The sequence below is a fragment of the Frieseomelitta varia genome, unplaced genomic scaffold (genome assembly GCF_011392965.1).
Source record: "Frieseomelitta varia isolate USP_RPSP 00005682 unplaced genomic scaffold, Fvar_1.2 scaffold_738, whole genome shotgun sequence".
NCBI classification, from domain to species: Eukaryota; Metazoa; Arthropoda; class Insecta; order Hymenoptera; family Apidae; genus Frieseomelitta; species Frieseomelitta varia.
In genome coordinates this window covers 17,022-32,663 of record NW_025110521.1, presented here as the reverse complement: position 1 = coordinate 32,663, position 15,642 = coordinate 17,022, and the positions used below count along the sequence as shown (strand labels likewise).

Genomic DNA, 15,642 nt, shown 5'->3' with positions numbered 1-15,642 from the left:
TTCTAAAATCAAATTTAATTTGCCTCGATATTGTCGCATCTGTTCCAATAATACCAGTTAAGCGTAAAGTTATAGCCAACGTTAAAATGTCAGATTTCTGTGGGCTCGGGAACCGTAGGAAAACCGCAAGAGTTCCACAGATTCGAGGGAATTCAACGTACGCGAGTGTCGAGCAATCCGACACTCAGCTGGTCGTTGCTTTTAGCACGAAAATAATTCGAAGCTCACCGGCTCGAATGAGGTGGGCAAATGAGGGGCAATCGCGCGGATTATAGAGGCCTCGCTCGATTTTAGGTGACAATTCTTGTCGTTTAATAGTTTTCTATTTCCAAATGTATCGCATTAATCGCATCGCTGGAAATATAAATTGCATTGCTCGTGCTCTCATCAGACCTAATCGAGCGTCGTTGAAATTAGCATGTAATGTTTGATAAAATTGACGTGAAAATTATGGTTGACGATTGTTGGATAATTTTTACATTTCTTAGAAATTCGTTAAATGTGTAAATTCTTGATCGGGAAAAGGATAGATTCATCTCGTCATCTTGAATCTTGAATTAGGATTACTGTTCTCCTGAAATGGAATTTATTTTATAAAACTGGTAATAACTTTTCATACATTGTGTTTGTACATCAAGGTACTCAAAGAAACCCAATTATGTCGAAATTAAATTTTTAACTCCATGATGAAATAAGTAACACAGTAAATTCAGATATATTTTATATATTTTATTATATTATATTATATTATATTTTATATATATATATATTTATTATATTATATTATATTTTATATATATTTTTATTATATTATATTATATTTTATATTAGATTATATTTTCCCACGACTGTCAGTGGATCGTTTCAATTAGTTTCTGAATATTTCACAGTTCTCACTTGCGTCGCCTTTTGTAATTTATATATGTATACATATAATTATGCGCCTCGTATCGTATAACACAATAACACCCATATGGGCTCCCTGTATTCGCAGCTACATTTGCAAGAAAATATGGCAATGAAACACTAATAAGACCGCAATTTACATAGCGCGAAATATTGTCTGGCAAAGTCACGCACGTTGCGTTCACGTGTCTCGAGCACACATTTATTATACGTATAACGTATACTGGTTCAACCACTGTTTTAATAAGATGCATTACAACCGAGGCTTATCGCGATTGCGCATACCGAGTTTCAACTCGAATCGTTTAACGATGTGACGTGCAGACTCTACGTACGCGGAGCGAAATGTCGTATGTTGAGTGAAATTTATATGGGGGAAAAAAAAGAAGACTGATCACGAACTATACGGACGTATAGATACATTAGGTGAATTACATATTCGATTATGACGAGCTCTTTCGTTGTTAATCTCTGTTAATTTCTGGCAATTTATTTTGTATCATTTATATCAGTGTACCCCGTAACACCTGTTCTAATATCACGAAGATACACGTTATTACGATACGATAAAAACCTTATTATTACATCAGGTTGTTCTCGTTGTCGCGATTTTTTAAATTAGCGAATATACTTTATCGTTAATATAAAATTATTTATACTTTATCGCTATAAAATTTTCCAAATTTTATGAAACTGGGAATTACCACGATATGTTAACCTATTGCCTTGAAATGACGTGTCACGCACGTCGCAATATTTTCTCCGTTCTAAGTATATTTAAGTATAACCCAGGCAACAACAGATAATAAATTTATTACTTCTCAATAATTTCGAAAATATTTCCAGCGATACATGATACCGACGAGTTCAAAAAGAAAGCGACGTATTATTGTATACGGCTCGGTCACTCGTTACGGTCCGCAATCAGTCAGCCAGCGCAACTGGTTAATAAAATGAAAACTTTGCTGCATCTAGCAGAAAAATTATTATTTCTCGTATATTATCGACAAAGATACATCATTTCACGTCGTTTTATCCCATTTCATTTCGTTTTATCATATTCTACTTCTAATGGAAATTCCACTTATCGAATAATTCCAATTGTTTTCTTTTCACTTTCGAATATCTTCGCTTCTTATCTGTCATAAATATACGTATGTACAAACGTCGCAGATAAAGCTGAGACAGTTCAAATTCGTGGCAAAAGAACGTCCCCTCTGTTTCCCGGGATTATAGTTGTCCAGACTGTGATGATTCTTGGGCTTTCCTTTCGCTCTGTGGTCTGAAACCAGCGCCAGCGATTATCGCGTTTTTATCGAGATTCTGATAGCGCCGACCACTCGAGGCAAGCTCTCTTTGTCAGCGCCGGCTCTACCGTGCAAAGGGATTTATGCAAAAGAAAAATGGATCCCTTTGAAAGTTGCGGCGCGCATTTCGCTCGCTTACTCTTTCAAATATGGAATTTAATATACGTCACGACAGAAACGCGCGCCTCGACGGCTATAATCATCGTACGTTCATTAAATACGGTCACAAGAATTGATTGAACTTTGACTTATCAAAAACAGTTCACTTATTGACGTCTCGCACAATGTTCAATTGTTGAAAAGAATCTCGCAGAAATTCAATCGTACAATTTCGCGAAGTTCAAAGAAATTGAAGCATCTTTTTTATCTGTTGTTCTAATACGTTTTTTTTTTTTGTAGCTTAACAAAGCGATCGTTTATTTTATTCATTTTCGTTCGTCAGTCTTAATTTTATTGATCAACTATTAATGTGTATATAGTTTGAGACACATTGCAATTATACGTGGATACTTCAGTTCTAGTGCTTAAAAGTTTGTATTTTTTTTTTTTTTTTGCATTGTACCATAGATAAAGAAAAATTTGGAAAATGACGAAAGAAAGTGCCGTAACGTTAGAAACGTTGATTTGCAAGTTTGCAATTTAATCGCGAGTAATTCTTTTATAACTGTTCCGTGCTCGTTCTCCCATGTCAGGTATCTTTGCATTACGCTTTAAATTTCACGACAGCAAGACGTTCCTTTTGTATACTCTAACCTGCACGTCTGGCTACCGACCTAGACCTCGATAAATGTAATACAGGTCGTTTCAATCACAAATTCCGAAGATCTCCGGCTCAATCTGTTTGCCAGAATGATTTTTCACGTTTCGCATGATTGTCAGAGAAGAATTACTCGTCTAAAATAAAACTGCTGTGAGAAAGTTCGAAATTTAAATAGGAAAGTCAAAGTTCCAATGAAATCTACGCTTTTCGTGGAAGAAATTTACACGAAAGAATTTTGCGTTTGTTTCATTAAAGAGAAAGTTATCGAGGGGGAACAATACAAATCGACGGAGAAAGCCTTATTTTTAAAGTCGAAGCATTCGAAGAATAAAAATTTGAAAGTACGTTCGACATCGAGATACTATTTCTCTTTTCAGTGCTTTCATACGATCTCAAACATTTTATAATTTTAAGAAGATCGATATCAGACGTGTTAAATGTTTGCAAATGGAATTGCTCGTCGACATATGCCGATAAAAATTTCAAGGACGTAAACGTTTAAATAAAAATAATAATTTTGAAGTTGTATAGTTTAATAAAAACATTAATTTTGTAAATTAAAAATTAATATATATATAAAAAATAGTATCTATATATATATAAAATATGTATATATATGTAATAAAAAAATAAATAATAATTAATTCTTTAATTTCATATATATATATATATAAAATTAAAGAATTAATTATTTATTTTTTAATTTTTTTTATTATTGTTGTAATTATATTTGTAAAAAGTTTTTATCATTTAAGATTTTTAATTATAATTATATAGATATAGATTGTGATTATTTTTTATATTTATAATATTTATAGTATGTGACGATTTTAGGATTATTATTATTAACTACAAATAAATTATGAATTTGGTTCATCAGAAAATAAGATTTTTAAATTTAACGTTTTAAATGTATTTTAAATGGTTGAATTAATTTCTATGATTTATTTAATAGTGGTTATTTATTTATTTGATTTTAAGAAATTTAACATATATATATATAATGATTTTTTTTTTAATTTTGGTTGATTAAATTGCAGAATTAATTTTTAAATAAAACAACAGAAAAGACAGAGGACGACTAAACGACAGGCGCATGAAAATCATTTCACACAGAGTCGTGCTTTTTCCCCTCCCAAGTGACACGAGAAATCGTAATCAACATTCGTCGCAGAAAATGTCTCGTGACGCGTAAGGAGACACGACGGTCGTCCTTCGAGTAGTGAAATTTCAACGAACGGCTTTGCTCCCTTCACGAAACTTTCATATCGCATTCTCGTGCGGCTCAACCTTTCGTTTAAGAGGCGAGAAGAGAAGGAGGGGGGGATCCACCGTGTCCTCGATATGTGAACGTCTGCGAGAGAAGTTGCCTTCCTTCTCGAAAGATTACGATCACTCTTGTCTCTTGTCATCATTTTCTCGGCATGTACCCCTTTGCTTTCAGACACTGATTCGATCGATCTTCGATCAACGTATTTTATAACACGCCTACGAGAGGGGATTATTACTCTGTATGGTAAATTCAAATTGTTGGAGATTAGAGTTACAGAGTTTGGTGATTTTAGAAAATTATCCTGCATAACTTGTTTAAGCATGTGGATTTAACAGAATTAATAACACAATGGAAGCATCCTGGTATTCAAATCAAGATTGGTTGGTCAGTTTTGTTTTTTGGACACACGTACGCGAGTTTTTCGTCTTCGTTTCGTCTTCATTTCAGTTTCCTTCAATTTTGTTAATTTCTTACACTCGCCCAATTATGCTTTACGATACTGTGTTAGTGTTTTGTTCACTGTTCGTCAAATACTCGTCGAAATTCAATATTAAAAACTGGAACGATACTGTACTGACGTCTTATCAACTTCAACGAACCTCAAGATTCATTTGCCGCATTAACTTTCATTTGTTAGCTAGACAAGATAATAGGGCCAATTGCAAATCACTCAAAACTCACGACGGACATTTATAAAACGTAACAATAAAATTACCAAGATAATCGCCAAGAATTGTTCTATTAATCCCCTTCCCCTGCCGCTGCTCGTTGAATTTCGAAACATCCGCCGCGAAATATATCACCGCAAGATACTCGACTCGACGAAAACATTTCTTTTCTTTCCTTTTTTTTCGCTTCCTTTTAACTCTTCAAGATCGACAGCGTTGCAATTTCGTGCCGTGGGATCTGAAAATGTAACGCTGTCGTAATTCCGTGACACTTGACAAACACTCGTCGAATTGATCGAGTTTCGTCACTCGCCGGTCGCGAGCGAAGGACCGGTTTTTCGTGGAGGCCGGTCGAAGGCAAACCGACAAAAACGAAAATATGTGGGGAGAAAAAAGGCAAAGAAATATAGTAAGTGCATTATCGAAAGCCAGCAAAGCAATATTCGCTTGAACCCGTTTTGCTGCACCGTCGTTTTACGAATGTTTCGCAAGACTCGCCACCCGCCTTGGCCGGTTTAACCTCTTGCGCCGGAATGACGTGCCACGCAGAATTTTTTGTCCCAAAGTTGTAATATTTTCTCAGCTTTAAGTGAAACAAAATAAACGAAGCAAATAATAAATTTATTACTTCTTAATAATATTTATCCTTAATAATATTATAGTGATATCATACAGACGAGTTCAAAAAGAAAGCGACGAATTATTGCATACGGGTTTGGTCGCTCGTTATGGTCCGCGATTAGTTGCCAGCGCAATTAGTATATTTAGCAATTTATTTGCGAAGCATTGTCACATCAAACAAAATGACACAGCATTGGAAATAATCGTTCAAACGTAGGTATTTGACACGAGATTTTTGTTGGCTGTGTCTTTCCAACATGTGATTCTAATATATAATTTGAGGCAATCGTCAACGTGCATTGCGCCGGTTTGCATAGAGCGATAGTATAATGTACAAGAGTCAACGATAGTTTCACACGTGGTTTCAATCTCTGGAGAAATAATATCCTCCGCCATTTTTTTAAACTTGCGAAAGGAGCAATAAGAAGTCCAGTTTATATGAATTATTCCAATGACTGTCTTCAGAAATTCCTTCTTCCGACAATACTTTTGTTCTTCTTACGTCGTTGTTATAGTCTTTCATTCTAGTCTGTTCAGATATTGTACTATAAATGTTATACAATATCATGCAACACCAAATGTACGTTCGTTTTATAATTATCAGCAAATTATAAAAAATGGAAAGTCCGAGCTGTTGGCTAGATTTAATCTCCTGCGCTGGAATGAGAATTTTTTGTTTTTCCAAAATTGCAGTATCTTCTCAGTTTTAAGTATATTTAAGTAAAACAAAATAGTCATAAGACAAATAATAAATGTATTACTTCTCAATAATGTCTATCCAGCGATGTCATACAGACGAGTTCGAAAGGAAAGCGACGAATTGTTGTATACGGATTTGGTCACTCGTTATGGTCCGCAAAATCAGTTGCCAGCGCGATTCGTTAATTTTCGCGTTCCGCGCACGCACGTTCGAGTTTCGTGTCTACCGATCGTTCTCCCAATACCGATTTCATCCGCGAAGGTCGTTCCCTGTCGTTGCACGCTTTTCCACGAGACAAGAGGAGGATCGACAGAGATCGGTACGATCGAGGATCTCGCGATAGAAACGAGCGTTGACAAATATCGTTCACCTCTCGGACTGTTTTTATGCTTGGAGCTACGAATGGTGAGATCGTTATATTGTTTTATATCCATTAAGCGTAGCTCTTACGATGTTACGTGATATTATATCTATTGTGATACAGTATAATATATTTCTACGTTTCGCTCTCGTCGCAATTTAAACATCTCCTCTTCGTACTCTTGGAGTCAGTTTCCACAAGTCTGTTGGCTCCTGTCGTTGGATCAGTATTCGAAATTATAGAAATTTAGGTTGTTACTTAATTTGGAACTTTTCATTTGATTCAGTTTTATTCAGAGAGAATATAAAACAAAATTAAATAATACATTTTTATAGTACAAATCACGTATAGTGTCATCTGATGATACTACTCGGAGGGTTGATTGAACATACAAGATTCGAAAGGGTTAGTCCGCTTCGTGAAAGTTTCAAACGTGCTATATAAATAATTTTACATCAATTGATCCCCCTTTTCTTCGCGAAATAAGATGTAAAAAGTGAAGCGAACCCTTCAATTGCCCTCTGAAAAGAATTAGGATTTTAGAGTATTAGTTATTTCTTGTTTTAGAGTATTAGTATTTCTTGTTTTAGAGTATTAGTTATTCTTGTTTTTTCTCGGACAAGGTTCGTCGCGAGCCTTTCGACTCGATTTAATTGCAAGGTTGAACGCGTTCGAAAAGTAATTGGCCCGCTGACCGATTACTCCCAAATGTCAAGAGGCGTTTCGCGGACTGAGAGAGAGAGAGAGAGAGAGAGAGAAAGAGAGAGAAAGAAAGGATTTCGTATGAATCGAGGAAGAGAAAGGAACAGCCAGGGGTGGAATAGTGGGGATCGCGCAGAGGTACAACGGTGGACGTTGCGAAATATAGTCGGTCGTGCTCGATTGACTCTCGATGAAATTCAATCGCGGGGGAAAAAAGCTGCACAGAACGCTCTACATGGGGAGAAGTTAATTCTCGAAAGCATGGAAACCGGGTTTCTTATCTCGCGATCGTAAATACGTGAGATCGCGTGAAAAAAGAAAATGAAAAGTGGAGCGAATAAAAAGTGTACAGCAAACATGTATATCGTGAGAAATCGAGCCAGAAATTGATTGTTTCGAGTTTACATAAATTTCATGTCATTGATACAGGAGCATTTTGCGTTTTAAATTTTTACACATGTACACGATTAAATTACCAGCGTGTCGCGTCATGTACGTAATGTGTAATTCACTCGATCGAACGACCTAATTAACACTAAACGTACTGATGCTTCATGTATACCTATTTCTATTAAATGACCCGTCTGCAAAGTCATATATTTTACGATGTACGTATAGCAAAAGATGTACCATTTAATACAATTTGGTGTGTGATTGAAACAATTTTTCTTTTTGTCCAAATAGCGATTGTAATTCGTTAATTTATTCAATTTAAAAAATGGATAAAAATAAGAGACATAAAATTTAACACAAAATTTCCATTTATTTCTGAATATTTAGAAGTGAACAGTATGCAAACTTTATTCATAAACTTTGTCAAAATTTATCGAGAAAACAGGAAGCGTTATAATTCTCATTTTTACCAGTCGTATCGTATTCTCGAACGTGTGTTACGTACACATATTGTCTGTAATATATACACGTATAAAGCTGCGAATGTGTTTGCATGCGTATAATTTTTCATCCATATTTTTCCTCAAATTACAAGAAATCCTCTTTCGGTTTAAAGCTATCCGATGTGCAAGTAATCCTTGTATCACGGACCAGGCAAGACATAAACTTCTGTCCCGTCCCGAACGAGACCTCTATTACCATAAACGTCAAAATGTTTACGCGAACGGGTTTGCACGGGCTTCGTCCTGGGCCATTTGCCATTTCCATGCTTGATGTTCGTCGCATTCTCTCTAATACCGCAGTCTACTCGCTTTCACCATACACACCAGTTTCGCGAATTTTAATCGCACGATTACAATTCTTTGTCACGCGTCACAGAAATCTATCGTTTCCATTTGAGATTTAAATTTTCACGGAACCTCCTGTTTGTTTGAAACCGCCTATGTCACACGTTGCAGCACGCATTTCTGCGTTCTTCAAATTTTCCACGAACGCGTGAAAATACCGCGGTTTAATCATTATTTACGAGTTATCGTGCAGCTGATCGAACGTCACATTACGCATTCCGAAACGTATCGTGGCAAATGACTTTCGTATGGAAATGATATTGTTTGGATATATCTCGCGTCAAACGTTGAGGCAAGTTTGTGTCATTTGTCTGACAAATTGCACGCACGTTGCATATTAATAAAACGACAGTTTTTAACGAACTATAGCGTCCTCGAAGGTCTGAGATTCTCCGAAACGACCTTGTAAACGCGACTGTTAATTGATGAGCGTGCGTGATGACCCCGTGACACATGGGAAATCTTCGAGCGAGACGCGAGTTAGTAATAGATTGCATAGAATTTTTCATGAAAGAATGGAATCTCTCGACGTTGTGAGATTGGACGGTAACTCGTTTGAATGAGACACTATTATCTGATAAGACAGAATTTTGGAATAATTTCACGTGACGACAGAAAACATAAATTTATTCTCAATACAAATGTCTATATTACAAATTAATGAACTTGCTAAATTGCACGTGTATTCGTGTTACCAGGAATAACGCTTTCATTGTACAACAGCAATTAGATTTATTATCTTGCTGATCGTGTGCAGAAATAAAAACATCAATCTTACGAATGCAATTACTATTAATTTTTTCGAGTGTTTGTTACCTCTCCACATAGAGAAAGTAATGTGTTTGAGATAAAGAAACATTTTTTCGATTCCTATATATTTTTTCTTCTCCACTAGATTTATTACTGATACCGAGGAAATTGTTGTATTTTCACTATTTCGAAGATACAAAAAGTCTTCGAACACTGATAACATAATACAAAACATTTCAACGTTTAATTTTATTAAATATATCATAAAAATTAATACAAATATATTGCATCTGATTCTATACAGCAAATACTAAAAGTGAGTTCATTGAATATGTTACTAGTTAATAGTAGAATGATTAACTATATATACTTTGGTGATCTTATAAATAATTTATAACTCCAATATACAGTTTCAGATTTTGTCATACGCAATTATTTAGAATAAATGATTTACTTTCCTGTCCAAACTTTCAAACATACATTTTCAAATTCCACAAACAGTATTATTGCAGTAGTATTATTTGTAACTTCTGTATACATTTCTAAAGATCCAACTATGTAATTCTACATACATTTTCAAATTTTGCGATAGACAATATTATTATAACAAATACATTCCATAAATGCAGTATTATCTGTAATATACGTACATTTCCAAATATATAATTCTACACAAATGATATTATCGTTAATAATATACAATATTATTTGTAACTTCCACGTACATTCCCAAACATCTTAATATAACTTTATTATAAATTTTCAAATTTCGCCAGTGCCAATAATGAAAGAAATGTCGAACGAATGAAACTCCTGTTTCTAAAAATAGCTAAGCTACTGCAAATACCTAATCTTTTCCGCGATTAATCGGGACTAACAATAAGATATACCGGCGATTACGCGTAGAGAGACAGCTACAATCATGCAAGCGAGGTTAGATCGCGATCATGCACACGCTTGCGTCGTTAATCCTCGAAACTCCACGGCCGCTTCGTTTTACATCGGCGGCGACGTTCCAATTTCACGGCGTTTATCGAGACGTAATTTTCATAGCCAGCCGAATGAACGCGTCCGCACGCGCAAGGCTGAACGAGCTTGAAATTATCTAGCGCGCCCGATAACCGCTGACAGAGGCGCACCTTTGTCATCCGTGGAAATTATGGCCGCCCGCGCGAGAACCGCGTGAAAAACAGAACGAACAATCGCCGATGGTTAGATGTAATTTGACACGGTTCCCTCTAATCAACTGGTCGTCCCATCAATTTACCTACGCGTGTCAATGGAAAATTTCAAATTTTCTCCTTTGTATTAGAGGATATATCTGGATGTCTTCAGTTTAGAGATGTTGATGGAGAATGAAAGTATCTAGGAGATATGTGTTTAATTGTCGATTTTATGTGGTAAAAGATCCTTATCTTTTATGTGGTAAGAATCCTTATCTAGGACAAAGGGCTATAAATAAATATATAAATAGCCTGAATCGACCAAGAAAATTCCTTGGAAAATCAACTTCTGTTTTGGAGTTGGGAAATTTCAAATCTCCTTTATATCCAGCTTAGAGATGTTGATAGAAAGATAAAAGTATCTGGGAGATTAATGTGAGTTTAATTGCTGATTTTGTTGCATGGTAAGAAATATTAATCCTTGGAAAATCAATTCTTTTTTGGAGTTAGAAAATTTGGATTTAGAAAATTTCAAATTTTTTCACTTGTATCCAGTTCAAAGATGTTGATAGGAGGATAAAAGTATCTAAGAGATAATTGTGGATTTTGTGCGTTTAATTGTGAATTTTGTTGCGTGAAATATTAATCCTTGAAAAATCAAGAAAATTCCCTGAAAAACCAATTCTCTTTTGGAGTTGGAAAATTTGGATTTGGAAAATTTCAAATTTTCTCCCTTGTACCCAGTTCAGAGATGTTGATAAGAGGATGAAAGTATCTAGGAGATATGTGTTTAATTGTCGATTTTGTTATGTGGTAAAAGATATTAATCCTTATCTAGGACAAAGGGCTATAAATAAATATATAAATAACCTGAATCGACCAAGAAAATTCCTTGGAAAATCAACTCCTTTTTTGGAGTTGGGAAATTTCAAATCTCCTTTGTACCCAGCTTAGAGATGTTGATAGAAAGATAATAGTATCTGGGAGATTAATGTGAGTTTAATTGTTGCGTCGTAAGAAATATTAATCGTTGGAAAATCAATCAAGAAAATTCCTTGGAAAATCAATTCTTTTTTGGAGTTGGAAAATTTCAAATTTTCTCCCTTGTACCCAGTTCAGAGATGTTGATAGGAGGATGAAAGTATCTAGGAGATATGTGTTTAATTGTCGATTTTGTTATGTGGTAAAAGATATTAATCCTTATCTAGGACAAAGGGCTATAAATAAATATATAAATAGCCTGAATTGACCAAGAAAATTCCTTGGAAAATCAACTCCTTTTTTGGAGTTGGGAAATTTCAAATCTCCTTTGTACCCAGCTTAGAGATGTTGATAGAAAGATAAAAGTATCTGGGAGATTAATGTGAGTTTAATTGTTGATTTTGTTGTATGGTAAGAAATATTAATCCTTGGAAAATCAATCCTCTTTTGGAGTTGGAAAATTTGGATTTAGAAAATTTCAAATTTTTTCACTTGTATCCAGTTCAAAGATGTTGGATAGGAGGATGAAAGTATCTAGGAGATATGCGTTTAATTGTCGAGTTTGTTGCGTGGTAAGAAATATTAATCCTTGGAAAATCAAGATCTTTCTGGAGTTGGTCTTCAAATTCCACATTGGTTGAATTTATTACTAAATTTTTAGAGATCACGAAAACTGCAGATCCTCTAAAAGATTAGCTACTTTTTTTCTAGATTTATAAATCCAGCACGCAATTTATTTTACATAAACGAATGATATTAAAACTTCTCACATTTATTATATAAAATCAACGAATTAATTCCATCTAATTCAGTCGTCACTTGTTCACTGCTCAATTTTCATACACCCGGTATCCCGCTTCACGAAGATTCACGAAAAAAAAAAAAAAAAAAAGAAGAAATTGTAACACGCGATGCCAAATCAAAGCGCGTAACGCGAGTAAACGACAGCACAGGGGGGCAGCGTGTAAAACGCTAGCTCGGGGAACATTAGATTCCTACTTACAGATCCTACTTAAAGGCTTAGACAGACAGATAAACAGATAGATAGATAGATAGATAGTTAGATAGATAGACAGGCGGCGGAGATACATATGCTTGCATAGTTTCATATACCCGGCAGATATAGGGACACGAGGATATACACGCGCGTATAGGTCGGTCGTGTCGCTTGCGCTACGCCATAAGGCTGTTTCGTAATTTAATGCGACCTTATTAGCAGGATGAAGGCACACGAATAACCGGCGCTGTTCTGATTCCAGCAACTCTCCTTTCCATCTACGCAATCCAGCCATGGATCGACAGGGTTTACGTTCAGCCTTTCCGGCAATCAAGACATCGGCGGCCCTCAGGCTGGCTTCGAATGTATCCAACAAACCAGCGCTCGGTAAGTGACTCGTTAAACATCGTGTACGTAGAGATTTGCTGCACTTTTTCCACAAATTTTTTGCTACAATTACTTAGATAACATATTTTATCCATCATTGATACGCATATTTGACCATAACTAAATAAATATGTCTCTCGGTGTTTTTTTTTGTTTTTTTTTTTAATGTTAAACCGAAACAAAATAATCTCTCTCACTCTCGTGCTCTGACAATTTTACTTTGATAATGGTTCTTACGTATTTCTTATAGTGATTGTCAGTTGTCATTAAAAATTTGGAATTATTTCACTTGTATCACTCAACTAGATCATAATTGTAAAATAATGTCTCGTGAAAGAAGTAGTAGCATTGGTGATTTTCGTGCCATGATATTGAAGGCAATATAGTACAATGGAACCTCGTTAAATTACTTTTATTTTTTTGATGCTTTGTTACCAATCGAATGGACACTTTCTTTTTTTTTTTTATTATAATAATTTGTTTCGAGCAAGTATCTTTCGTTATTTAAATTTAAATGATACTCCTTATTTGTGTTCTTTTCAAGTAATATCAATTCAATGTAAACGATTAATTCTAAATGCTATGTATTTCACACTTCCATAATTAAAAAGAAATAAATAAATAAAGGAAAACAACAAACGGTTCATTTTATTATATTGAAGATATTTCTCAGTTAATTACTGAGAAATTAAGCAAAGAAGTTAACCTTTTCGCATTCGTCGATTCCAACCCAAGTGGTTAATAGAAATGTGACTTTCTTGGCGGGAAGTGAAAGTTTATTAACACGGACGTTAATTGACAATTTACAACATATTCAACTGCTTTTGATTGTTGATTTGTTAAAATTACCTGGAAGATGGAGTGGCTTGTTGCAATAACAGGCTCTTCAATTGTCTGTAAATTATGGATTTTTATGCAGTTATGTAGCTTATTGTAGTAAGTTGTTTGTTTAGTGAATTATTTTTATATTTATAGTTTTATATTTTATATTTTTATATTATTATTTTTATTTATATTTTTATAGTTTATAATAAACTATTATTTATATTATATTATATATTATATTATAGACATTACTCTATCTATTATGTTATTATGTTATAGCGTTTAATATGTATTTCATTCTATAGCAATTCTTATTAATATTTTATCCATCACTGATACGCATACATATTTGACCATAACTAAATAAATATATCTCTTGGTGTGTTTTTTTAATGTTAAACCCAAACAAAAGTTCAAATTTCATCTGTAACGAATCTCAGTATCATCGAATGGTATTTTCATACAAATATAAAAATATGAAAAGATAAGAATCTAAGAGAGAGAGAGAAAAGAAAAGAAACGATTCACTATAAAATAAGGATGTGATGCAAATACTTTCTCTAGCCATTGTATTTCTAACGAATAAACGCAGAAAATCTCATTTTAATCACGTTCAGTCTCTTAAAGTCAATCGCTCGACCACCCGAAGTGTAAAATCAATTTTATTTTCGTCGCCCTCGGTGTGCTAAATTTTCGTGACGTCAGAATCAACGCAGAGAGAAAGAGAGAGAGAGAGAGAGAGTGAGTGAGTGAGAAGGAAGGGAAAAGCAGCGAAAGGAGACTCGTTCTAGCGACTTATCGGTCTCTTTATAGCGGTCCATTTTTCCTCTGCAGGAGCCTGGAGAGCCTTGGCGCGCTGTCGTGTAAAATGCGGATACAGGCGAACGACGATGTATACGAGACAACCAGGCATCGGATGGTCGTCGCCGAGGAGAATAACAAGAATAAATGGTAAGTCCACCCCCGTTGGAAAAGATTACGGGATACGTCGAAGGTTCGGCTTCATCGATCCTACAACGGTGGCCGATTTTTCTTCGGCGAGCTCGTTATCTCGACACACGTGTATACTTATTTACTTACTTTTTTACTTACTTACGCTTTCATCCCTTTATATGCACGGCTCGTTCTGTTTCCAGTGGCTTTCGCTGTTAGATTCGCATACATTTCACAGCTTGGTAAATGTTGGGTCTCACCGAACACAGCGAGGGCCAAACTGAGATCCCGAAAAATAAATTCATCGTGCCAAGAATAAAATCTTTCAAGTTCATTATTTTCTCCGTTCGTGTTTCCCCTTTCTTTCTATCTCATTGTTGTGGTCACGGCTGTTTAATTATCAATAATAATAATAATTCTTATTTTAATTTTACCTTTAATTTATTCATTTATATTAATTATTACATAAATTTATTTAATAATTTAACATAAAAATTTTGTTTTATTTATTTTTAAAATAATTATATTAATTTTATAATTGATAACTAATTTTAAAATAAATTTTTTTAAAATTTATTGTTTTTTTTATATTGAATAAATTGAAATTTATATTAAAAATTTTATATTTTTGTATTTATTCATATTTATTTAAATTAATAACATTTATATATACATATAAAAATTTATTTATCATATAAATAAAATTTAAAATTTTTGTTTCTATAAAAAAATATTTTATATTTATGCAATAAAAAAAATAATTATAATATTATCCCAATTCTAAGGCTCGGCAAGTGTCTTTGTTGCAACCCTAGGACCATTAGAAAATGCAACTATTACAATAGAATCCACATCTATATAAAGGCCACATAAAAATCCACATCTATACAAGTCCAACCCACAAATATTAAGAAACGCGTATACTGACGAGTTGATCTTTAGGAATTATTTGGGGGATGAGATAAATTTCTCAGTTTGTAAAGAAATAAATTTCTCTAGTTTAATAAGGGAATTCGAACGCTGTGAGTTAATGAAACTTATAAAGAAATTCACGAGGAATTTATGCG

General features: G+C 34.3%; 1 protein-coding gene across 2 annotated transcripts in view; it reads left to right on the top strand.

Moving 5' to 3' along the window:
* The window catches only part of LOC122535569 (RNA polymerase II elongation factor Ell), a 187,878-nt gene that overhangs the window by 162,605 nt on the left and 9,631 nt on the right, over window positions 1–15,642 (top strand). Inside the window, exons 3-4 of one of the 2 annotated variants that reach the window (XM_043667230.1) lie at window positions 12,693–12,817; window positions 14,477–14,593. In XM_043667230.1, the coding sequence (XP_043523165.1) occupies window positions 12,693–12,817; window positions 14,477–14,593 (242 nt within the window). Of the gene's footprint in view, window positions 1–12,692; window positions 12,822–14,476; window positions 14,594–15,642 lie in introns of both variants that reach the window. The other variant, XM_043667231.1, reaches the window with a different exon arrangement.